This window comes from Poecilia reticulata, chromosome 17 (assembly GCF_904066995.2).
Source record: "Poecilia reticulata chromosome 17, P_reticulata-male-v2, whole genome shotgun sequence".
Classification (NCBI taxonomy): domain Eukaryota; kingdom Metazoa; phylum Chordata; class Actinopteri; order Cyprinodontiformes; family Poeciliidae; genus Poecilia; species Poecilia reticulata.
Window position 1 is genome coordinate 114,450 of NC_088846.1, and position 24,472 is coordinate 138,921.

Sequence of the window (24,472 nt, forward strand, 5' to 3'; positions counted from 1 at the left end):
ATCAAATTGACAGGAATAACAGAGAGTTGGCCATTCTAAGGTAAAAACCCAGCGCTTACAGTGTTCATGTTTTTCTTTCAATCCAGACAGTTGTGCAATGGCACAGCGACCCCCCTAGGGGGTGCGCCCCACAGTTTGGGAACCTCTGTCTTATAGTTCTTTGTTTAAAATGAATATATTTCATTTAAACTTATTATAATCTGAATAGAGGAGTACAGAAGCTATGGCTGTTGTAAACGATTATTTTAGTTATTGATAACTTAGTTCAGTTATCGAGTAGTCTTTTGATTATTCTGACGATTAATCGAGTAATCAAATAAAAAATTTATTAAATAAAATATTGGGAAATACTGCCCTCACAGCAGTACTAATATCTCTTATCAACATCGATCCAATTTTTCATATTTGTGCTTCCCTAGCAATTACTTTGATGTAGTTTAGATTTTTAACATGTAAAAATAATAGCAAAATTTTTAAGTTAACCTGGATAAAGAAATCAAAAATATGAAATTATATGCAATTTAATAATAAAGTGGCAGGCTCACAAATATGCTTATTAAAAAATGTCTATACAGATCTAACTGGAATGCATGTAATAAACTTGAATCTGTTTATATCAGGGGTGCCCAAAGTCGGTCCTCCAGGGCCGGCATCCTGCAAATTTTAGTTCTCTCCCTACTGGTAGAAACAATCTTTTCAGCATGTCAATGTTCTTCTTAGGCCTTCTACTGAGCCATTATCTGATGCAGATGTAATAAAACTAAAACATGCAGGATGCCGGCCCTCGAGGACTGACTTTGGACACCCCTGATCTATATGATTGAATTTACTACACATTTTGTACCTTTATTTGTCTTGTAAAGTGCCTTGAGATAACATTTCTTGTGAATCTGTGATATATAAATAAACTGAACTGAATTGCTGGTATTTATGTTAGAAATGCAAATAAGATAATACCATTATAAGTTTCTCTCCTTAATTTTAAAAGAATAAACCTATTAAAGACATTTAAATTTCATTGTTGAACTATAAAATCAAAGAAATAATTTTATTGCTCATCTGTGATAAACAAAACAGGTAAATAACATGAACATAAACATTGAAATAATTGATGTTTCTAGTAATTACTTTTAAGATGGGGAGAGAAGAACAATAAAATAGTGCATCATACATCCAACAACAGTGAAAAATATCTTTTCATTCAACATTTTAAGACACCCACACACTTAAATCCCACCATTGAATTACCAAGACAGTAAAAGCGTCATGAATCGTTTCCATGGTAAATAGTTGCCATGGAAACAACTTCAAGCTTTCAAGATGTGAATGGGCAATGCTCGGAAAAAGTATTAGAAATCAGAGTGCAAACATAGAATGAAAATAAAAAAATTTTGCCTGTACAATTCACTTTTACCTATAAATAAAAGGTAGGAAGACCTTTGTGTGCATATAATTAATGTTTGATATGTTCACAGAATGTTTTTTAACTATCTAAAGACAGCACAATTAATTTTGAAGAAACAGTAGATTTTGAAGAAAACAATATTTATTGGCTTGTGTAGCCAACATAAAGTATGCAGTCAGGAGAACATCTCCTAATCCACAGGACCTAGAGTTTGTTTCCTATGTCCCAGTTCTAGACAGATCCATCTAGTCCTTGAAATTCTTAGTCTTTGATTACTTTGTGTTACTGTACTGTATTGAATTGGAAGTATAAATCTGTCACACAACAAAAAGGTTGCAAAATTAAATGATCTAAGATTAATCCAGCAATGTTATCTACCAAGCTTTAATAGTTTAATGAATGTTGAAATATATTCATTTTAAACAAAGTATTAGATTTTTTTTTAATCAAAACTGCCTTTGTGTCTTCCAGATCTATTTGTGAGATTAACCTGGAAGCTGAGCTTTTCACTCTACAGGACAGTAACTCTAAGTTGGTGGCGGCTTTGCATGAGGCCAACGCTAATGTGGAACAATGGAAGAAACAATTAGCAGCTTATCAGGGGGAGACTGAAAGACTCAGAGAACAGGTAAACAAAATAATTGTATATGGGCAATAAAAACATCACATCCTAATCTTTTTTTAATTATGTAACACTTGGGACAACAATATGCTATTTTCTGTTGCTTCAACCTTCCTCAGAAATCGCAACACTACATCTAAAAAAATCACTGCTATGAAAAGTTCAATATTATTTCTCACTCTTTTCAGACCCATATATTATATGAATTCATTAAAAAAGAGTGAAATATTTCAAGTCTTACAGATCTTGAAAACAGTGTTTCTATTTCGACCGCCAGAGGTGATGCTTCAAGCATTGAACGATCATTCTTGCGCATGCGCAGGTTGAGTCCTAATGACAACAAAGTCTCCTGTCCGGGGACAGGTCACACGGCCTGTGACCTGTCCCCGGCAGGTGACCGGGGACACCTGCCTGTCACATAACCTGGCGTGTCACATGACTCGGCAAACAATCCCTTTTGTTCTTCTCGCACGCAGGTGTGTTGAGTACAGGTGTGTGGTCATGTGAAGCTGGTTGCTTCTGTGTGTACACTGTTGTCCTAGCTGCTTGTTGCTGGTAGCCCCATGACCGAGTTTGGTTGGAGCTGCGGGTAAGTCTTGCCCTCCTGGGGCTGCACAAGCTGTTTTCACCTTTACCAGATCTGCTGTTGCCGCTGCGATGACTGGTAAGTGTTGTTTTTCTTTTCTACAGCAGTAGTTTACTGTTCGCTTTAATTTACTGCGACACTTTTGACTCACCGGTGGAGTTTCTGCTTGTGCTGAGTTCATCTTTAGTTATTTATGGAACTCGCTGGTGGTGTTTCTGCTCACGCTGAGTTTGTAGCCTCTACGGGGTTTTCCTGCAATGGAGTTGCCAGTGGTGTTTTCTGCTCGTGTTGACTTCTGGTTGTTAGCGGGCTAATCAATCCTTTCAGCTGTATGATGCTGGATAATTTATGCTGCTCGACCTGTCTGGCTCCGTTTCAGCCCGATGACGGGCATGACTTGTGTCCCTCCTGTCTCAGTGTGGAACATCTCAGACAAGCGCTGTCGGACAACTCTTGCCCCAACTGTAGGTTCATGCCCCAGTAGGAAAGGCTAGATCGGTTGGCTGCACTTGGAGCAGCCTACTGACTGGGCAGGCACTGCGCCACACAGTCCATTGCCACCGGGACAGGCAATGTGCAAACGGACTACTGTTTGCACATTTGCACTACTGAAGCAAGCCAGATGGACCGATGCAAGGACATTGTCCACAAGAGTAGATCACCTCACTACTGAGCTGGCCCAAATGAAGGCTCTCCTCCAGTCCTTTCAGACTTATGGTGATCAGCCTCTGGTACCCATTTCTGTGAGGACCTTTCCAGAGCGGGACTCCGGGGCCTTTGGGTCTGACTCCATTGCCTCAATACAATACTCCTAATATCAATACAGCACCTTAAACTCCAAGCTTAGAGCCTTCTTTAGGCGCAAAAGATCAGAGGCTGCTTTTGTGGTTCCTCCCTTGGAGGAGTATATACGGGAACTACATGCTTTGATGGTCAGACACCAAGGCATTTTCACGTCTGACAACGGATGGCAGCACCCTGGCGGCCATGCAGGAGGCACACAGGGTTGGCTTGGGGCAGATGCCGGCTGTGGAACCGGCCATTGCCTCTCTTATTATCCTGCCTGATGAGGCTTAGAAGCACAATACCTGTTGTCCGTGGCCTCAGTGCTGCATTACTGATGATCTTCTCTGCAAGGCCTATAACTCTTTGGCCCGCATGGGATGGTTTGGGAATTCTCTCCCATCTGTCTTCCTCTTTGGAATCCATTCCACTGAACCACTCCACCCAAGGTCTGGCCTCTCTGCAGGCCTTTGCTCTTATGACAAGAAAGCTTGGACGCACACTCTCCACACTGGTTCACACTCGCCGCCAGGTCTGGTTGGTGCAGTTGCCACTTACTGTAGGAGGACCCTCCGAGCCCTGCCTGTAGTTGTGAGGAAACTTTTTGGCTCTGCAGCACTGGACGCCTTGGACTGTACAGCTCAGTTGTCTCGAACAAGGCAGCAGCTGGCAGGGCTTCACAGACGTGATCACCAACCAGTTGGCACTTGGGCAGCTGCAGGTCCTTCATGGAGGTCCTCTCACCCATCTACTTCTTTCATTGAGCCCCAGGGTCTGGTGCCAGGTCATAGATCGGTCCAAAGACCTGATCAGGGAAAACGGGCTTGAGACCAAGCTGGGGCCAGATCATTATGCCCATTTCAAGTCACACAGTCTGGTCGACCTCCTCCCAGGCCTTCACAGGGCCAGGGGGCCTGCAGGTCCCAGTGGCAGAGCAGGGAGCACATCAATACCCAGGAATTATGGGCTGTGCTTCTGGCTCTTCAGAACTTTATTTCAGGCTTGCAAGGGAAGAATGTGGTGTTGTCTGAGCTCAGATAACACTACTGTGGTTTTTCACATCAACCAACGGGGGGGACCAAGTCAAGAAAACTGTTGTGCTTTACTCAGTGGCTTCTGACCTGGACAGCTCCATACTTGGCCAGCCTCAGGGCAGCTTAAGTCCTGGGGCCACAGAACATGCCAGCAGATTTTCTGTCCTGTTAGAAGCTGCTTCCAGGAGAGTGGAAGCTTCACCAAGAGGTGGTGGAGTGCATCTGGAAGGCCTTTGGCAGGGCGGATGTGGACCTCTGTGCCTCAAGGGATGCGGATCACTGTCCCCTTTGGTTCTCCTTGGACAACACCAGCTCTCTGGGCCACAATGTGATGGCACACGACTGGTCTTGGACTCTCCTTTATGCCTTTTCACCATTCAGTCTACTTTTCAGACTCTCCTGAGGATTCGTCAGGAGGGGCACAGGGTTCTGTTGGTGGCCCCCTTCTGCCCAGCGAGTACTTGGTTTCCTCTACTGCACGAGCTGAGCTCCAACTTGCCAATGCGTTTCCCCTCCAGGAGGGATCTTCTTTCCCAGATGGGGGTTCAGATTTTGCACCCAAACCCGGACCGGCTTAAGCTGTGGATTTGGCCTCTGCAAGGCTGGGGTCCACTTTTTCAAAATATGCTGGGTCAGTAGGGTGTACAATGGGTAATGCATGGGCACTATGGTTAGTGTATTTTCAGGCAGTTCGTTTTTTTGTTTGAAATCAAAAATGAGAAAACGAAAATAGACTTGTTTTTTAATTTTTTGTTTATTAAACCAAAATCGAAAACCTAATTTGTGGCTCATTATCCGATTTTCCATTTAGTGCACAAAACGAAAATGGAAAAAATGGGTAACGAGCGCTCAATTTCAATTTTCATGATTTCATTTTTGACAAGCGGTCTAACCCGGAAGTTCTCTCTGTCCGGCTTACCAAGGGACCGTATCACATTATGCAGGCTGCAGGCAGACAAGCTTGTTCATTTCAGGCTATATACTGTAGTATTTTCTGCCAGCCGCAAGTCAGTTTAAGTAAAGCTCCTGTGAGAAACAAATAATACCGGACATCTGGTCACCGAGAAAAATGGTTAGCCTGAGTTTTTAGTTAAGTTTTTTATGTTGAAAGGCCAGAGCACCGGGGAGTGGCTTTCCACACCATCCTGCAGCCATACTTGTCTCGTCTCTCCACCAGTGAGATGGCCACCATTGCACTGCGCCACCGGCAGCAATAAATAGAGGTACGTACACTATTAATTTGGCACAAAAAGTTGTTTTAAGATGTTTTTAGGCTAGAATGTAACTCCCATAGATTTATTTACGCACTTAGTTTATGCAGTTTCTTTGAAATATACTCCAGAGTTTTCAGAGCAGCGTAGCTCCGCTAACAGAGCCAGGCGGCTCCAGGCTCAGCTGCCAGGTGGAGTGTGTTCACCCCGGTAACCGCGGCCTGATCTCGGAAAGTCACCTTGTTGTGTTCTGCTGCTTGATATCTGATTGTAGTGTTTCAAAGTGTGACATGAAGAGTTTAATGTGTTTGATATGTGTGTCCAAATATAATATTCCTCTCTGGAGAGTACAATAATTCTGAAGATGTTAGTATCTTCGAAGCCTTGGCACAGTGTTTCCTTCCAATACCAGTTACTAATATTCCCTTCCTCTAATTTTTTTGTAGTTTGTAAATTCATATTTGTGTGTGTGTGTGTGTGTGTGTGTGCGTGTGCGTGTGCGTGCGCGTGTGTGTGTGTGTGCGTGTGCGTGTGTGCGCGTGCGTGTGTGTGCGCGTGCGTGCGTGCATGTGTGTGAAATATATTCTTCCCTTCAATTGGCTTATTATGTGAAGTGTGAACTTTTTGTAATACTTATTTTTTATTGCTTCAGGCAGGAAGCTCTTGAGGAGACGCCTCAGCTCCAGGGTTAGATGTAGAATCTCCCAGTGATCCTCTTCCTCCTCCTGACATTGTCTTCTTCACTGTCTCCTCATCTTTTATATACTTAAATTGTAGGAATATTTTTTCATGATTCCCCAAACATTGGCTGAATATTTGCTTGTATGTTACTGTAATAAATACATTTTATGAAAACATTTTATCTCTGTTTATTTTGTAAGATTTGAGTTTAAAGCTCTAAATACATATACGTTGATACAAATTAAATATGAAATAATTATAATCTAGAACTAAGAAATAATGGAAAGAATCAAATTAAAAGTTGTTCATTATGTTTAGTCAGTTGAGTAATAAGTTATAAGTAAATAGTCTCATGAAGGGGACAAAGGTTTTCATTTCTAATTGGACAGTCACACTTCACTGATAAAAATGTGAAAAAATATTGTGAGGTGTTAAACCACAGAAGAGGATAAGGGGCCTATAACATTCTTCTAACACCAACTGATGTGCAAGATAATTTTTTTAGATTCAAGTTCAAATTCTGAGATTAAAGTCAGAATGATGACCTTTTTTCTTTCCCAAATCCTCTTCCGTAGGCAAACATTTATTTAGTTAAGCTTTTAATAATCTAATTGGCACATTATTTCAAACATTTTCTACCTGGTAGAAATAGATACATTTTTATTGTATATTTTTGATACCATTTTCTGAATGTTTGTTCATGACATACCGGGTTATAATTGGTATGCTAATGCTATTCAGAAAGGAAAAACTTAAAAAACTAAAGGGTTTGAATGTTCTAATCATGGTTTAAGAGTCTTTTTAAACCAGAGCAGATTAAAGATCGGTAAAAATTGGGCGGACTAGCCCTTTAGCCATTTACTGAATCGGAAGCTGCCTTTAGAAGCCATTAGCTTCATATATATACAAAACAAAGTCAGAGTATAAGGCTTTCTGTATGAAGGTGTGTTGATCAAATTAATTACATGCCGATTTGGATGAGTTTACAAAAACAAACTTCCGGGTCAGACCACTTGTCAAAAATGAAATGATGAAAATCGAAGTTGACAGCTTGTTATTCATTTTTTCCATTTTTGTTTTGTGCACTAAATGGGAAATCGGATAGCGAGCAAAAAATCAGATTTCCGATTTTGGTTTTCTAAACGGAAAACAACAAACTGCCAGAAAATACACGGACTCGAACAGTTATCTGATTTCCCATTTTGGTTTAATAAACAAAAACGAGTCTATTTTTGTTTTTTCATTTCAAGCGACAAAACGAACTGCCTGAAAATACACGGACCCACCATCCACACGAGCTGCCTATGCTAACAAGTGGGTGGTCTTTGCAACCCAGTCCTGGGATAAAGGGCAGGACTCGGTGCAGTGTTCAGTCTGAAATACTGACCTTCTTGCAGGCATTACTGGATAGGGGACGGTCTCCGTCTACCTTGAAAGTGTATGTGTCTGCTATTTCCTGTTGGCATGTTGAGCTGAATGGTTGTTCAGTGGGCTGAGACAAGGATGTTGTACTGTTTTTGACAGGTGCTAGGCATTTGCACCCACCCAACCACCCTGTGGCACAGGCGTGGGACCTTTCTCTGGTGCTTGAGGCTCTTTGGTCCCTCCCATTTGAGCCCTTGCCATATGTGGACCTCAAATGGCTCTCACTGAAGATAGTGTTCCTTTTGGCGATGGTTTCTGCAAAACATGGGGGGAATTGCAGACTCTCTCGATAGCTGAGACCTGCTGCAAGTGGAATCCTGATGGCTCAGGTGTTACACTGTGGCCTGATGTGGCAATTATTCCTCAGGTGTCACTGGCAGCAGGCAGTACCCAGCCACTCCATCTTGCCCGGTTTGACACCTGATGCTCCTCTAAACCACTGTGCCCTATTTGTACCCTTCAGGCATATATCAATGCCATGGTATCTTTCCGAAAGATGAATAGCCTTTTTGTTTGCTTCTTGGGTTCACGGAAAGGTCAGGCACTTTCTAAGCAGAGACTTGCACACTGTGTTGTGGATATGATCGCCACAACACAGTGGCGATCATATCAGCCTTTCAGGGTTGCCACTGCCGGCAGTAGTGAAGTGCCACTCTACAAGGGGCATGTCCCCGGCAGGTTAATGACAACAAAGGTGACTTTGTTGTCATTAATACTTGACCTGGACATGCACAAGAATGATCCTTCAGTGTTTGAAGCCTCTGGCTGTCATCCGGGATTCATAGAACCGTAGTAACTTTTGTTATCCCTGATGCTGCTGCACCTTTTCCTATAATACTTTCTTATTCTGCTCAACTTCATATGCTTGGATACAGAACTCTGAGAACGACCACTTACTTAAGCTATGCTCTCTTGTGTCTTCCCGTCTTTGTGGAAGGGGTCTGGGACTGTTTTCTTCAGATCTGCCCAGTCAGCAGTTTTCCCTATGATTCTGTATCCTACTGAACCAGACTGAGAGACCACAAACCTTTGCAGATTTTTCATTTTTCAGTTTTTGACAATTTTCTGAGAATTTGTATTTTGGCTTTCATTATCTGTAAGCAATAATCATCACAATTACAAAAAATAAAGACTTAATATTTCACTGTGCAATAAATCTTTGAGTTCCACTTTTGGAAATGAGTGACAAAAAACAACTAACCTTTTCACAATATCAAAATTTTTGTTGATGTACCTCTATATAGCTACATTTAAAACATTCAATTATTGAAAGGTTAATTTATTTCAGTATCCCAACTATTTAGGTGAAACACATGATAAAGATTAGACAAAGATTGATGTTATGAAGCATTTATTTCTGCTATCTCTGATGACGATCTGTGCAAAGCTAATAAAAACATAACATTTATGATTAGAATATTACATCATACCCACAAAAACAACATTTTTTATTTTGTTTTAACAATATGGCCCTAGAGAAAAGTACATTTATTAAGTGCTTTAACGTTATTTTCAAAAGGTGCTTTTAAAAAGAGAGAGAGAAATAATTCTACCTCAACAAATACATTCATACGATTGAGGGGCCTACATCGGTTAGATTGAGCTAGTTCTTCACTTTTTGAGCAAGGGGGCCAGGTGGTTGAAAATGGTTCAAGTCTCTAGGGTGGATAATGTAAGAGAGAGGGGTTTGTAGGACAGCAATATCCTACTTTCAATGGCCCAGTTAGGAGAAAATGAAAAATCACCAATGGGAGCAGTTATACACTCATTTCACTTTTTTTCTTTGCTCCTGATGCTCTTGCTTATGTGTACAATATACTTCTAAAACGGTCCACTGTGTTGCTGAGAAATTTTCTGGGGTTTCTGCCTTTCTTTTTGTTCTTTTTAAATGTGCTCAAGTGGAGCTTTGTCGACAGCTAATACTTTCAACAGACCTTGAATTATCCTTGTTCATTCATCCTTGTTTAACTCGAAGCGGTCTTACAGGGAGACTCTATAATGAAAGAAAATGGACTAAATTTATACAACAATTTTCTACTCATTAGAGTCACATTCACCCACTTATTAACATTCATACACTTTGCCCAGGAAGAAGCTGGATTTGAACCTGCAACTTAAAGATTTCAAGACTCATCCCACTAAGCCAAAGACAGCCGTAAAATGCCACAAAAGGGCATATTTTATCTAGTTCAGATGCAAAGATATTTTTGTTTTTTTTCCACTTTCAAAGTCGGCAAAAAGCTTTGACAACTGACATCAGTAGCAGAGAAACCTCCCTGAAATTACTTGGAATAGTTTTGTTCCTGATGTCTGGGCAATTACAGTTGGCATTTTTTTCTTACTCTTTAATTCTACTTACTAAGGCTACTCCGTTTTAGCAGACTGTTAAATGTGGTCTGTCTGAAATTCTTTTATCACTATGTACAATTACAAGGGTCACCTCTCACAAAGGGAACAATTATTTAAGAAAGAAGAATGGCTTAATATTGATTGTTTTCTTCTTTAATTACTTAAGAATGATACTTCTGAATATGATAGAGATGCTTTGCAAATCTTTCTGAGCAGATTATGTACAGCCTTGCATTTTCTTAAATGTGATTTAAAAATAGTGGATTGAACATACTAAGGTCCTGACCACTGAGACATAAAAAAACACACACATATGTATTTCTTAACACAAGCAAGCATGTTAAGATGACTTGTTTTCTTTATATATGTTCCATCTGTATGCCTCTTGATAATAAAAAGGACCAGCCAAGTGGAGAGTTGTTCCAAATTTTAATGATTTTTTTTTTACTAATTTGACATTATAACCATCACTTACTGTCTCCTATTTGCATTTGACAATATGAATTCGTAAAGCCTCCTCACTTACGAACTGTTATTTTAGGTTTCTGAACTAGAAGCCCATGGAGGCCAGGGACCCAGCGAGCTGCTGAAGGATGAGCTAACCCAGTCCCTGGAGGAGCTGGAGGCCTTGCTGAAGGCCAAAGATGAGGTTGGAAAGTCCCTCGTATTTCCTCACCGTTGAAATAATGATCTGCTCTAAGTAATGTGCATGTGTTCCTTTCATCTGATTTTCAGGAAATTCACATTTTACAAAGTAAGAAGGCAGAGTACCATGAGATGGAACATGAGCGGGATGAAGCCATTCTCAGATTAAGGGTAGGCGTGACAAACAATGAGCTTAGTGCATAAGTAGTAGATAGCCAGGTGTTAGATGATGCTCAACAGTAGTGAGCACACTTCTTCTAATGCGCTAATAGCAAAGCTAATCATTTGTTTAGCACTTTTGCAAATGTGCTAAAAATTTAAGCATATTTAGATTTTCCTAAATTAATTTTTAAAATTCTACAGTTCTAATTTACTTTGTTGTTTTGTAAACTGTTGAAGTTTTAATTACCATCTGGTAAGAATTCTTCAAGTGGTTCACATTGCAAAATTTTAATATTGTTGGGGGATTTTCAAAACCTGGGAGACCAAAGAAAATTTAGCATTTCATTGTAAAGTGTGTGATGTCCAGCCACATGGGAGGAGCTACACACCACACATAAACCCATTTCACTTACCAACATTCAGATGTCAGATGGGAAAACTCACAAAACCTCTCAAGACCAAATTTGAGTTCAGAGCAAACAAATATGGCAAAGAGACGACGATAGATTTTGAAATATATTTAACAAAGAAAAAACAATACAAGAATGTCTCCAACATCTACAGGACTATTTGGTGCTCGGTGGCAAGTTGTTTTGTTTTCTCTGTATCTTCTGTGTACGTTTCCCTTACTTTGCTTTCTGATTGGCTACCCGTCACATTCAACAAGCTGCATTTATATTAGTCATCTGTAGGGATGCTCCAATCAAGTTTTGTCCTGCCGATTCTGATCCTCCATGATGGCTGATCACTGATAACGATCACATAGATTGGTTGTTTGTTTCTTTCTTTAAGTATAAATGCTATTATTTGATCTGCCAAAATGGAACCATAAAATTTAGAGTGTTGGTTTACTCTAAATTCACATATGATATAGCGGGATTGTCTGTCTGGAATCTGAATGTCATTGAGAGAAATCAGTTCGTGTGTGGTGTGCTCTTGCCGTGTGGCTGAACTCCACACGTGGTACAATCAAACCCGTTATACCCATTTTCTATACACCCTTGTCCCTTAGTGGGGTCGAGGGTTGCTGGTGCCCATCTCCAGCTAACGTTCCGGGCGAGAGGCAGGGTCACTCTGGACAGGTCGCCAGTCTGTCGCAGGGCAACACAGAGACAGACAGGACGCACAACCATGCACACACACACTCGCATCTAGGGACAATTTAGGAGAAGCCAATTAACCTAACAGTCATGTTTTTTGGACTGTGGGAGGAAACCGGAGTACCTGGAGAGAACCCACCATGCACAGGGAGAACATGCTAACTCCATGCAAAAAGACCCCAGGCCGGGAACTGAACCCAGAACTTTTTTCTGGGTTCGATTGAAGGCAACCACTCCACCAACTGCACCACTGTGCAGCCCCCCTAAAATTACCCAGATAGCACAGAATGATTGAAACAACATTGACTCAAAGTTAGGGTTTCAACCATAACTGACATCAATGTTGATTCAACAATCATCTGTATGTCAATTTACATGCATATTGCATTGAATCAGTTAGGAATCAACATTGATTCAACCTTCATCTGAATGTGGATCTACATGCAGATTTGGGTTGATTTCATATTGAATGAAAGCTAAGGATTTATGTACATTTTTAGGTCTGATAGGTCTACATAACATACCACTAAAAGTTTCTTCACTGGTGTTAAACACTATTATTGGCAGATTATGGGTAAACCGTGTACAAAAGATTAAAAATGACAACACAGGTTTGATATAACATTTTATTTAAGAAAAGGGACAGATCTTTAAACATATTTGATTCCTTTTTGACTGTCAGAATAACAGTCTATTGTCCACAGGAGAACAGAGTCCATGAGGTTAAGCTTTGTACTGTATGAACCAGGGAAACAGTACAAGTTGTGGTAACCCCAGTTTGACGTCACTTTGATTCCTTGTGATGTCTTCCTCTCATTCTGGCGTGTAATGAAGCCACTTGACGGTTTTACTGCAGTCCTCAAGAGTCAGCTTTAGGTCAACCTGCAGAGCAACGGCTGAAAAACACTAAAATAAAAGTGAGGAAGGTGCCGGTTAGAAATATGATAAACATTTGAAAAGTTCTGAAAGTCATTGAAATATTAAACAGTGTACTGGTTACAGGTCTGAGAACAAACTAACCATATAGTTCCCCATGTACACTCACTGTTAATATGCATCTTAATTGTTCATCAATATTCATCTTAATGTTTACGTATACAACTACATTTACCTATCAAGCTGCATTATAGTGTAGCATTTATGATGCTGCACTCATGTTAAAATGAGGGAATCAATATTTAAAATAAAGGCTGTTCATCAGAAAACCTAAAGATAAAACTCAGGGAGGATCAGGGTTTATTTAACACACCAGAGACAGTTAATAGAGCAAAAGGTGATTAAATTTATTAAAAAGTGTCTATATGCTGATAAAGATCCCACAAAAGTAATAATAGTCCAGATCAGTTTAACCAGTTACCAATCCAAGAATCAACAGACTGAATCAGTCATTAGCAGGTTTAGTTCAGTGTTTCACCTGCCTTACATGTTTTACATGTTTCCCTTCTGCCTCACCTGGATTGAATCTGTGGATGATTAACAACCTTCTGCACTTCTTGATGGCTGCAGACTGTCATGCAGATATATAACTCAGTTGTTCTGGAACAGAGACACATCTAAGCATGTCCCTAAGCACATCATAATAAAAAATGAAAAACAAGTGATTACCATCACAACAATTTAAAGCCCACCTGCAGCAGCCAGCCTTACACTTCCTTGTCCACCACATGCTCTCCCAGACCAAACAATAGGCCCCGCCTTATTTTAAAAACTCAAATCTCACAAAATCTCACAGGATTTCATACTTAGGCCTGCAGCAGTGGGCAGGATGAAAATAGTACAAAATGAGACATGACCTCAATTATTAAAATTATCTGTTTTGCCCTAAAATAACCAGGATTACTATGGGCACAAAACAATGCCCTTATTTTTCAATAAACACATTTAAGATCAAAGTAATATTGAAAAACTTACCATAAAACTGCTGATTGCAAACAAACCAGCAGCAAAATGGCTGTTTGGTTGGGACAAACCACTAGTGTCAAAAGGGGGAGTCGGACTGTAGAACTCCTAGTAGAGACTGGAGACTTGTTTATGTGTCAACACATTATGCAGTCAGTAATAATATTTACAGACAAGTAAGAAAATGTACATAAAGGAATTACAACCCAATGTTCTCAACATGTAGTGTGTTATTTGAAACATGATTGACCCCCACTTAGTAATAAAATGTTCTGACCCAGAGCTCAAGGATGGGGGGAGGGAAGAACGGATGAGAGGGGGTAAAGAGGGGAAGGCTGGGAGGAGCAAGTGGGTGTGGGGAGTCTTGGGAGGGAGTAGGGGGAGATGAGAAGGTGATGAGGGGTGCAACAAACTGCACAGATTGCACACAATGGTAAATTAACATTGTATTATAGTCAGAATGGTTGGTTTTTGGTTGAGGTCGACAACTGATGGTGGATCAACCATCAAACAACCATCCAGCTCTAACCAAGTAACCAATGTTGAAACTGTGTCATTGAATCAATGTTGTTTTGTGGTTAAAATCTAATGACGCATACCTTCCCCTCCTCTCCTCCTCATCAGAGCTCTGGGTGAGAGCATTTTATTACTGAGTGGGGGTTATCACATTTTAAATAGTGGGATAGTGGGTGATGATTCATTTCTGTACATTTTTTTACTTGTTCATAAAAATTCCTACTGACTGTGTGTGATATACTGACACAAAAATATTTACAACGTACTACAAGGAGTGGAGCGGTCCACCCCCACAATTTACATGAGTGGGATGGCCCAACCACACAGCTGCTTTGCTGTTGGCTTGTTTGCAAAAGATGTTAATTCAATGTTGAATTGCCATCATGTGCAATCTGGAACCAGAGCAGAATCACAACTCAATGTTGTCAACACATAGTGCTTAAGTTAAAACGTGATTAACCCTCACCTAAAATGGGGTGTGCTGTGGTGGCACAGTGGTTGGTTAAGCACAACCCACATATGGAGGCCTTAGTCCTCGGCGCAGCTGTCGCAGGTTCAATTCCCGGCCTTGGCGACCCTTGCTGCATGTCTTCCCCCTTCTCTCATTACCCCCTTTCTTGTCATTTAAATTTCAAATAAAGGCCACTAGAGCCAAAAAAATCTTTAACAAAATAAAATGTGAAAATGTAAAAACCTCACCTAAAATTAAAGTTGTTTCACCCTGAGCCCGAGGAGGAGGGGAGGAGAGTGGAAAGGAGTAGATGGGGCCAGGTGAGGGGTGGGCAGTGGGGGGAAAGGGGTCTCTGTGTGTCTTTGGCAGGTGGAGGGAGAGGGGTGCTTGTAGAGGGGTGTGAAAAGCAGCTTACATTGATTGAACAGTTATATTACAAGTTCTTCCCCAAACCTTGTCCTCAAGGCAAACTGACCTGCATGTTTTCAGTTCAGCAAAACCCTGTTAATCAGACGTCAATTAAAATCATGTGTGCTGAATTAGGGAAATACCTAAAACTTGCAGGGCTTGGAGGACCAGAGCTGAAACACACTGGATTCGATGTTGGCATTTCAATCAATGGATGTTAATTGGGTAGAATTGCATGGTTTTTTTTAATGGTTGATCCAGCTTCTCTTGTTGACCTTAACCATAAATTCAAACTTTGTGATCATAATTCAACAGTGAATTAACATCTTTTGCAAACAAGCCAAGTTTGGGCCATCCCACTCATGTAAATGGTAGGGGTGGACCGCTCCACTCCTTGTAGTACGTTGTAGATGTTTTTGCGTCAATATATCACACGCAAACAGAATTTTTATTAACAAGTAAAAAAATGTATAGAAAGGAATCACCACTCACTGTCCTCTACAGTGTTATTAAAAATGTGATAACCCCCGCTCAGTAATAAAAGGCTCTCACTCAGAGCTCTGATGAGGAGGAGAGGAGGGGAAGAAGGGGTGCGGCAAAACAGCTGACATTGATTCAACATTGATCAGACGTTGATCAGACCTCGGCATTTCAGTCATTAGATTTCAACGACAAAACAACGTTGATTCAATGACAGTTTCAACGTAAGTTAATTGGCTAGAGGTGGATGGTAGTTTGATGGTTGATCCACCGTCATTTGTCGACTTCAACCAAAAATTAACGATTCTAACTATAATTCAACGTTGATTTAACGTTGTGTGCTATCTGGGTATACATAAAGTCAAAGAAATATCACAATACTGCCTATATCAAAATATTCTTAAGTAAAAAAGGAAACTTTCATTCAAAGCCAAATGCAAGTTGCATTAAAATAAATAACCCTGTGTCACTAAATCAAAACTGCCAAAGAGCATGGCTAATTGTTTTGGTTCTCATTGATTGTTATGTGGTGTAATTCTGCAGAACACACAATGGAGGCAGAGGAGCTCTAGTTTTTTTTCCTTTTTCCACATATTATCTATCTCCTGTTAGGACAGTGAACACTTTTAAAGTGTCTATATGGGTCCACACCAGAAAGTGTTAATTTAACTCTTTTTGGAGAGTTAGTACCTTAACTCTTATAAAGTGTCAAATATCAAATCTGCTGGAGTTAATCATTTAAAACTTTAACACTAATTCAGTGTTATATCTTACTATTAACTCTCACAGAGTACTTCTTTAACTTCTTAAGAGATATTTGTAATTAATATTAGGTACTTTATTATTTTGAACTTTTAAAAATTCTTTGGAAAATAAACATTTAATAAAGAATCAATAATTTTCTCAAATGCATTTATTTCAAAACGTGCACACAATTACAAAACATATTACAATGTGGAATAATGTGCATATTTCACATGTCACTCTCATTCACATGTTGCTTATTAAAAGGTCTGACATATCAGCTGTGCAATACAAACTGCAGTATGCTTAATAAATTTTTCCTCAATACTATATGCATGAAATTGTTCAAAGTTCAAGGTGGAGAAAGTAAAGCAAGAAGTTCATGTAATATGATAGAATACATTTTCTAACAAGTAGATGACTGGATATTACAGTACATAACAGACCAACCTGATAATCAGATCCATCATTTCTTATCCAGTTTCTGTTTCTGTTGATAAGAGTCAGTTCCTCTCTGACTCCACCAGAGAGATGTCCACTCTCTAACAGATTATCTTCAGGTTGTTGTTCTGTTTGTTACGTTTGGTCAGAGACACCAACATGCTCCTCTACTGCATCAGACAGTCTTCAGTCTGAGTAGGACAGTCAGTGTTGGTCTCTGGATCATAGCAAACAGAAACATGACAATGAGGAATACATTTTTACTACAACTCTAACAAGTCTCTATTACAGAAATGTAGAGTTTCAGAGATATTAACACTTGCATAATCATTTTTGGAGCTTGAATCTTTGAAGAATCCATGGAGGGATCAGGAGGGAGAGGTTAGGCTGACGACTGGAGATTCATCCTCAACCAAACTGGTTCTAATATATACAAAAAGACAATAAAAAGATTAAATCATGCTGCAAAACGTAAATGAAGACACAACAGCAGGAATAATGTTCTCAACATGAAAAAGCCTTTTACATTTTTTCAAAGGAAAAAAATCGATCAGAAAGGTTAATAAATCTGACCGATATGCATGTAAACGTTCAACATCATGAAAAAACATACAAGTTAGCCAATAATTTGATTAAATGTTCACCGGCTTGATATTTTTCAACACTTATACTCCGCTAACATTCAGCATGCTAAGCTAAACATGCTAACACCGAGCCGTGTGGCGAACGTGACGTCTATCATACAGGTTGAGCTCAACTCCAAATAATAGTTATAAACCATCTCAGAAAAAAAAATGACTTACCAAGTGCAGTAAATAACTCAGACATGTGGAAAGTAAATAGTCCTGAAATGACTTGGCTTCTGTCGCTTCGCTTCGGTGGGAATCTGTGATTCTGGGCGGAGTCAGTGAATTAACTCCTTCAGTGTTAGAGCCGCTGGTGGAGTTCAGAGTTATTGATTCTATTTTAACACCTCTAGATTTGATATGGAAACACTTTGTTTTAACACTGGATTTTAACTACTAATAATATACACCCCAGACTTACATAAACAGAATGTGACTCTATAAGTGTAAAATTAAATCTGCTTTTGCACAAAGTCTACTAACACCAAAACATTTAACACTTTTGAATTTGCTGTGTAGAGCTCCAATCCTGCTACGTCTGTGAAATATTGCATCTCAGAAGCGCGTAGCAGCGATCCAACAGCAAGAGCAGAACCCAGCATCTTCCACCACTAGCTCGATGACTTCAATTATTTTTCAGGTTATTTGCTTAGCTTTCTGACCGTTATGCTCATCCAAGTAAGTGTTGGGAATTGTGCGCTGCTTTACCTGCTATCTGGCAGCTCCAGATGTTTGTTTTTTTTCTGCAGTAAGCCTCAATATAGCCATAGTCCGTCAAGTGCTTGTTTTCTAAATGTCATATTAAATCACTGTGTTGATGCATTTTGACGTGCGTCACCCTGAGGTATTTTTTCGTTGCAAGACGCAAAATTCCCACCACTCTCAAAGTTCCACCCAACTTTGCTTATGATTTGCTGCAGTTTAATTGCACAGTGTGGAGAAAAGGAGGAGATGTGCTTCTTACTGGCTTCTGCAGACTGCAAAGTATTAGATACTGGTGATCGGCGATCACCGATCATACACTTTTTCACGGATCGTCTGATTATCGGGGGATGATCGATCGGCACACCACTAGTCATCAGGGACATGTTGAATATCAGAGCAGTCTCAACGCCCTTCAGAAAGGACCAGATCACTTTTACCAAAGACAGGAATTTCTCTCAAGATTATCTTAAGAGCCATCCTGATAATTGGGGCATCCTTAAGATTATTGGAAGAAACTAGGCATTATATGCGTATTTTAAAGTGTCTAATGAAGACTGCTTAGGCCAGTGGTGTCAAACTCATTTTTATTTTGGTCCGAATCAAAAATCTGAATGTTCTTAAAGGGCCGGTTGCACCAGAATCTATTGATAAAATCAATTTAACTGATAAAATATCAATAAATAGCTGTTACTCCTGGATTTCTGATTATTTTAGTGTTTATTTTTGCAATCAAAATGACAGATTTTGTGGTGAATATTAAGAAATATTTGTAATTGTTTGTTTTTTTTACAGTATTTACGTTAAATGTGATTCTATCACTCGCTCTATCGGTTACAGATTCAATGTTTTTGACCAATTTTGAGAAAATTAGCAGTAAAATCAGGACAAAAATGTGGACATTTTTTGATTTTGTGTGATTTTTGCAGATTTGTGAAAAACTGGACGGACCTATTGATGTAATTTGGAGTCCAGAGGGCCACATAAAAAGCTACGGCGGGCCAGATTTGGCCCCCGGGCCTTGAGTTTGACACCTGTGGCTTAGGCAGAAGTTCCATTGTTCCTCTTCACATTCTCTCTTTTTCCTTCCCAATAACCAATAATTCAAACAAGAAACATAGAGAGCCCCAAGTGCCAAAACAATCTTTAAAAAAATAAAAAAAAGAAAATATTAGCATTTACTATATATTAGAGCATTTCTAGACTACTTGTATGTGATGAATGCCTCTCTCTTGTCCTTGGTCAAGACACTTCACTCCTCTTGCCTGCTGGTGATGGTCGGAAGACCCAACAGCGCAATACGGCAGGGCAGCTGTGGTTATGATCCAGGACTTGCCACAGTTAGCATGTAAATGTGTGCATGAATGGAAATGAGTAATTTAATTTTAAGCGTCTTAGAGTGTCTTAATAAAGCACTATGTATTTCCTTATCTTACTGAAAATTAAACTACAGTAAGGTAATAAAAAATGGAATCTTGACCAAATCAATTATTTTGAAAGACTTGGTTAATTCTAAATTCCTTTTTTAATGTCACTTTCTACACACTCCCAGTAACTTCATGATGGTATGAGGAATGAGCAAATTGTTATATTGTCTAAGTCTCTGGTTCTTATTGTAACAATGTCTTATGCTCACTGTAGGAAATGGAGATGCGGAGCTCAGAGTTGGAGCGTCGCATCCAGAACACAGAGCAGACACTAAGTAATTCTCTGGAGGAACGAGATCGCATGGATACTGAGATCCAGAGGGCCATAGAAATTCTGGACATTAAGATCTTTGACCTGAACGATCTTCGGCAGAGCCTTGTTAAACTTCTTGACAAATAAGAAGGGTTGAGGAAAGATGTCAACATGGAATCAACTGACAAAAAAGGAACACCTAATGTGGTTACATTTCCCATTGTTATAGCGACAAGCAAACTAAAAAGGTTTGAGTTGATCCCTGTGCTACAGAGCAAATAAATCATTATTGGGTCACTCCATTTCTGTGCTCAACCAGATTCTGCTGTGTGTTCATCAAGATAATTTACAGTAGGTAGAGGCCTAAGCAACATCATATGTGGTAATGCTTCTCTGACCTAATCTATAGCTTCAAGTTCCATTCAAAAATTAACTAAATGCAATAAGCAAATTTTAAACATGTGCTTTAACAACATAGATTTTCAAACAAGTACTTATATTTTCATTAAACTTGTAAAAGATAGCAGCACAGTGCTATAATAAATAAACAGCAATTTTGTTCATTGTCACAACAATTTGAGACTGTAAGAAAATGAAAAGGAGCAAAACGCTTGGTGACTTTTTTTTAATGAAGAGCAAGAAAAACATACTTAGACTTGCCTATTTAAGAAACTTAACTCTAGTTAAATAGATAATCTTATAGTTAGCTTAACACGTCCAAGATATGCTATGTAATACTGGGAAGACATTGAACTAAATTTTTTAAAATGTAAGTGATCAAATATCAACAGGACTGTATTATTTGATTAATGGAAATACCAGATCTGAATTTTGACACCAAAGATCAAATGTTAAGTGCAGAGTACGTAAGACCTCGGTAAATAATTACATCTTTTTTTAAAAATATACTTTAAATTATTATGTCTGAGTAACTAAAGAATGTGTTAGTATAGAGAATTTAGGGAAACTAAATTAGGATAAATAAGGCCTTTCTACAGAATATATTTAAGCACACAAATATTTGCCATATTAATTTTACTTTGAAGATTACCTTCTGTGCATAATCTTAAACAATACTAACCTTTAGGTTAAGACTAGACATTTTAATGACCATATTACATTTAAGAAAGTTTGTTTTACCTTCAATATTTCATTTAATGTTCTTGATTTCTATCATTTGTTTCACTGATTTATGAACAATAAGCCAGGAGCTTTTGAGAGTTTGGTTGTACTCGATAACTCATTTATATTTTCTGTATAATTTGAGGAATATAATTTGAAATGGTCTTGATTGCTTGCATGATTTTTCTCTTTTCAGGCCTTACTGATCACTTCTTCCAATGGTAGTGAAGAGACTTGACAGCTTTGTCTTGGACTCTGAGTTATCAAGGGAGGAAATTAAAGCAATGTTTTTTAATAGTTTATTGTGTTGTGCTGTTATTTTGTGAAGGATATCCTATTGCCATGTTATATAAACTTTGCATATACATTTTAAGTAAGGAAAACAGGAAATGTATTTAAACAAATGTAGACAGGTTAAACATGTTCAAAAGACTTAGTTTAATACAATACAGTGACGTGTCAACAAAACTTCCAACTTCTACAAGATGACATATTGAGTTTTAGACATACTATTGATGTATTGCATATTACTAATTAAGATTGATTGAAATGGTTAGTATTGGAGTTAATAATAAGATACAAAAAAGATTTGGATGATTTTTTTGGTTTCTGACACTATAGCATGGCTAAACACTCTCCGGGTCAAATTGACCCACGAAAATTATTGCTGTTCCGAAAAGGCAAAAGAAATAAAGAACAAACTAAATCTGCCATTTATCCATCCATCCATCCATCCATTTTCATGCACCCTTGTCCCTCAGTGGGGTCGGGAATCTGCCATTTATCTCAGGAAAAAAGTAAGAATGGTTCAGTCCAACTTGAAGGAAGAGCGCTGCTGAAGGGCACAGGCTCCTTACAGCAGGGGTCACCAACTCCAGTCCTCGAGGGCTACCGTCCTGAAACTTTGAGATGTGTCTGCTCAAACACACCTGGATCAAATAAACTGCTCATTTCCAGTCTATTACAGAGAGGAATGAATGCTGGTGAGGAAATTTAGACATTTTGGAGCAGAGGTGAATCTAAAAGTTGCAGGATGGAAGGAAGCCCTGGAGGACTGGAGTTGGTGACCCCTGCCTTAGAGTCACTGAAGTGAGGAGCTAGCTGTTAGCTATGGCTCTGCAGCACAAACATAAAACCCTCCAGTAAGTAAATACTTAAAAGACCTGCAACACTTTTTATTTACTTTCATTACTCAATAAGAAGAATCACATTAACAATGAAGAGCAGACTGCAGTTCGTTATTTTTCTTGGCTGAATCATAATAAACTGCCTCATTAGTAAAATTGCTACACTGCTTTCATAGACTTAAGCTTTTTTGTTAAAGGTAGCAAACATCTCATTCATATTTAATTCTTTAACTTTTAGTTAATTAGAACAATTTGAAACGGGAGGGAGGGGCTGAGCAAGTGGACCATCTCAGAGTATGTGAGCCAAGAATAGAAGAGAGAACAGATAAAAAAGCAGAAAGTTATGCCTTTATTTCTCTGTCTTCAATGAAGAGCCTTTAAAACCACAAAATAAACTTGAATATTTTTCTATATAAACCCTGGTGCTTTAAATGTTACGTTTAAGTTATAATACCCCCAGATATTAATTTCTATAGATATTCATTTCTATCTACCTGTTGGTTCTCCGTCACCCAGGACCTGGCAAAACTAAAAAAGGCTTAAAAATAAAGCAACTTAAGTTATAATTTAAATAGCCCATAACCTGTATTGGGAGCCATTTCAATAAATCAATGTTCATGAGGAATTTTAATAGTTACTCATTGAAGCTTTCTTATTTACAACCTTCAATTTTTGTAAAGGTGTAGCAGAGATTAGATCAGTGAGACTTAAGAAAACTTGTATAGAAGTAACATTTGAGTTTGTTTTTTTCTCAATAGGCTGCTTTCTTAGAAAAACATGTTTGATGTGCATTACTAGTCATTTTTGGTTCTGCAGCTTGAATGTGGTTTAAACCACATTTTACATTACATTTCACTGTAACTTTGCCAACGTCCCCCCAAAATTGGTCTTAAGAAAGTTTTCTGTTTATGGTCCCCCCCAATAAAGAGATGAGATTTGCGCCCTTGTTGAAACCAACAGCTCAATCATCTTCTAAGACCAGTCAAGTTCTCCACAGTGCTGCTAACGACCTCATTATTTGACTCAGGTCTGTTGAAGTTGAGACGCATCTAAGAGTTGCAGGAAACAGGCCCTCAGGCCTGGAGTTGCCCACCCCTGGTCTAGACAGACCCTAGAACAGGGGTGGGTGTCCAAAGTCGGTCCTGGAGGGCCGGCATCCTGCATGTTTTAGTTCTCTCCCTGGTTTAACGCACCTGGATCAAGTAATGGCTCGTTAGAAGGCCTAAGAGGAACATCGACACGCTGAAAAGGTTGGTACTGCCAGCAGGGAGAGAACTAAAACGTGCAGAATGCCGACAGACTTTGGGCACCCCTGCCCTAGAACTATGTAGTCTCCCCATAGCCACTTCTGAAGTCACTCTTTCAGAATAGAGGCAACCACACCATCAGCCACCCAAGGTATCCCTCCAGCCTCCCTACAGTCCATCATCACATCTGCTACTGCAAACCAGCGGCACCAGATTCATTTTTGAGGTGAGGGGCCCATGGGGTTACGCACTTTGAATGTCAGGAGCGCGAACTTGTTCAATTGATATGATGGCACCTGTCAATCAGTTCAGTGGGTTTGTCGCAATCTGATCTGTCCCGAAGTAAACAGTAAACACCCCTCACCTCGAGGACGACATTTTTGGGTCTACCATGCGCTGCGGTCTGGCTGGGTTTGATGAATGTTTGCTATTAAATGCGCTTCGGTCATAAAGCTTTGGTGGAAAATAATCAGGAAAAAATGTTAAAAGTTGTCAGTGGGGGACATGCAGAAGGCAGCTTTACACAGCGCATTGAGGTGGCGGAATGGACTTTATTCCATTGTCAAAACTGGGGTCTGGAAAAACGTCAATGACGGATAAATGCCTGCAGCCGATCTAAGAACAGCTGAATACAGAGATCGACGGTATTAAAACACCATGTTTGTATGAAGGTTTGTCGTCATTACGTCATTGGTGTGAACAGACCAGTAGCAGCTGTCCAACCGGGTGGCCCGTCAGCGCTTTAGTTCGCCAGACCCCACACACACCACAACACACACACACACACACACACACACACACACACACACGCGGGCCGCCAGAACCGCGCACACGGTAAAAACCCTGGCAGGATCCAAACGACCTCTCTTTGAACTGCGGGAGGATTCAAACTGCTCATTCATTTTTAGCTTACAGAAAAGCACCAAGCCGCCATTTACAAAAGTAAACTGACCAATAAGATTCTTGTTTTCTGTTTTACTTAAAGAAAAATCTCAAGGTACACAGTGTGTACAGCTGCGGGCATCC

General features: G+C 39.5%; 1 protein-coding gene and 1 long non-coding RNA gene across 2 annotated transcripts in view; one reads left to right on the forward strand and one right to left on the reverse strand.

Annotated features, from left to right (window-relative positions):
* The window catches only part of LOC103479257 (homer protein homolog 3-like), a 38,604-nt gene extending 17,232 nt beyond the window's left edge, over nt 1–21,372 (forward strand). The window contains exons 7-10 of the mRNA XM_081598302.1: nt 1,877–2,033; nt 10,638–10,745; nt 10,832–10,912; nt 19,912–21,372. Of these exons, the coding sequence (XP_081454428.1) occupies nt 1,877–2,033; nt 10,638–10,745; nt 10,832–10,912; nt 19,912–20,097 (532 nt within the window). The 3' untranslated portion in view covers nt 20,098–21,372. The remainder of the gene's footprint in view (nt 1–1,876; nt 2,034–10,637; nt 10,746–10,831; nt 10,913–19,911) is intronic.
* On the reverse strand, nt 12,616–14,112 carry LOC145547989 (uncharacterized). Its single transcript, XR_014084258.1, has 2 exons — nt 13,456–14,112; nt 12,616–12,909 (listed from the first exon to the last, which is right to left on the reverse strand). It is a non-coding gene; the product is annotated as an uncharacterized LOC145547989 (long non-coding RNA).
* Nucleotides 21,373–24,472: the final 3,100 nt, after the last annotated feature.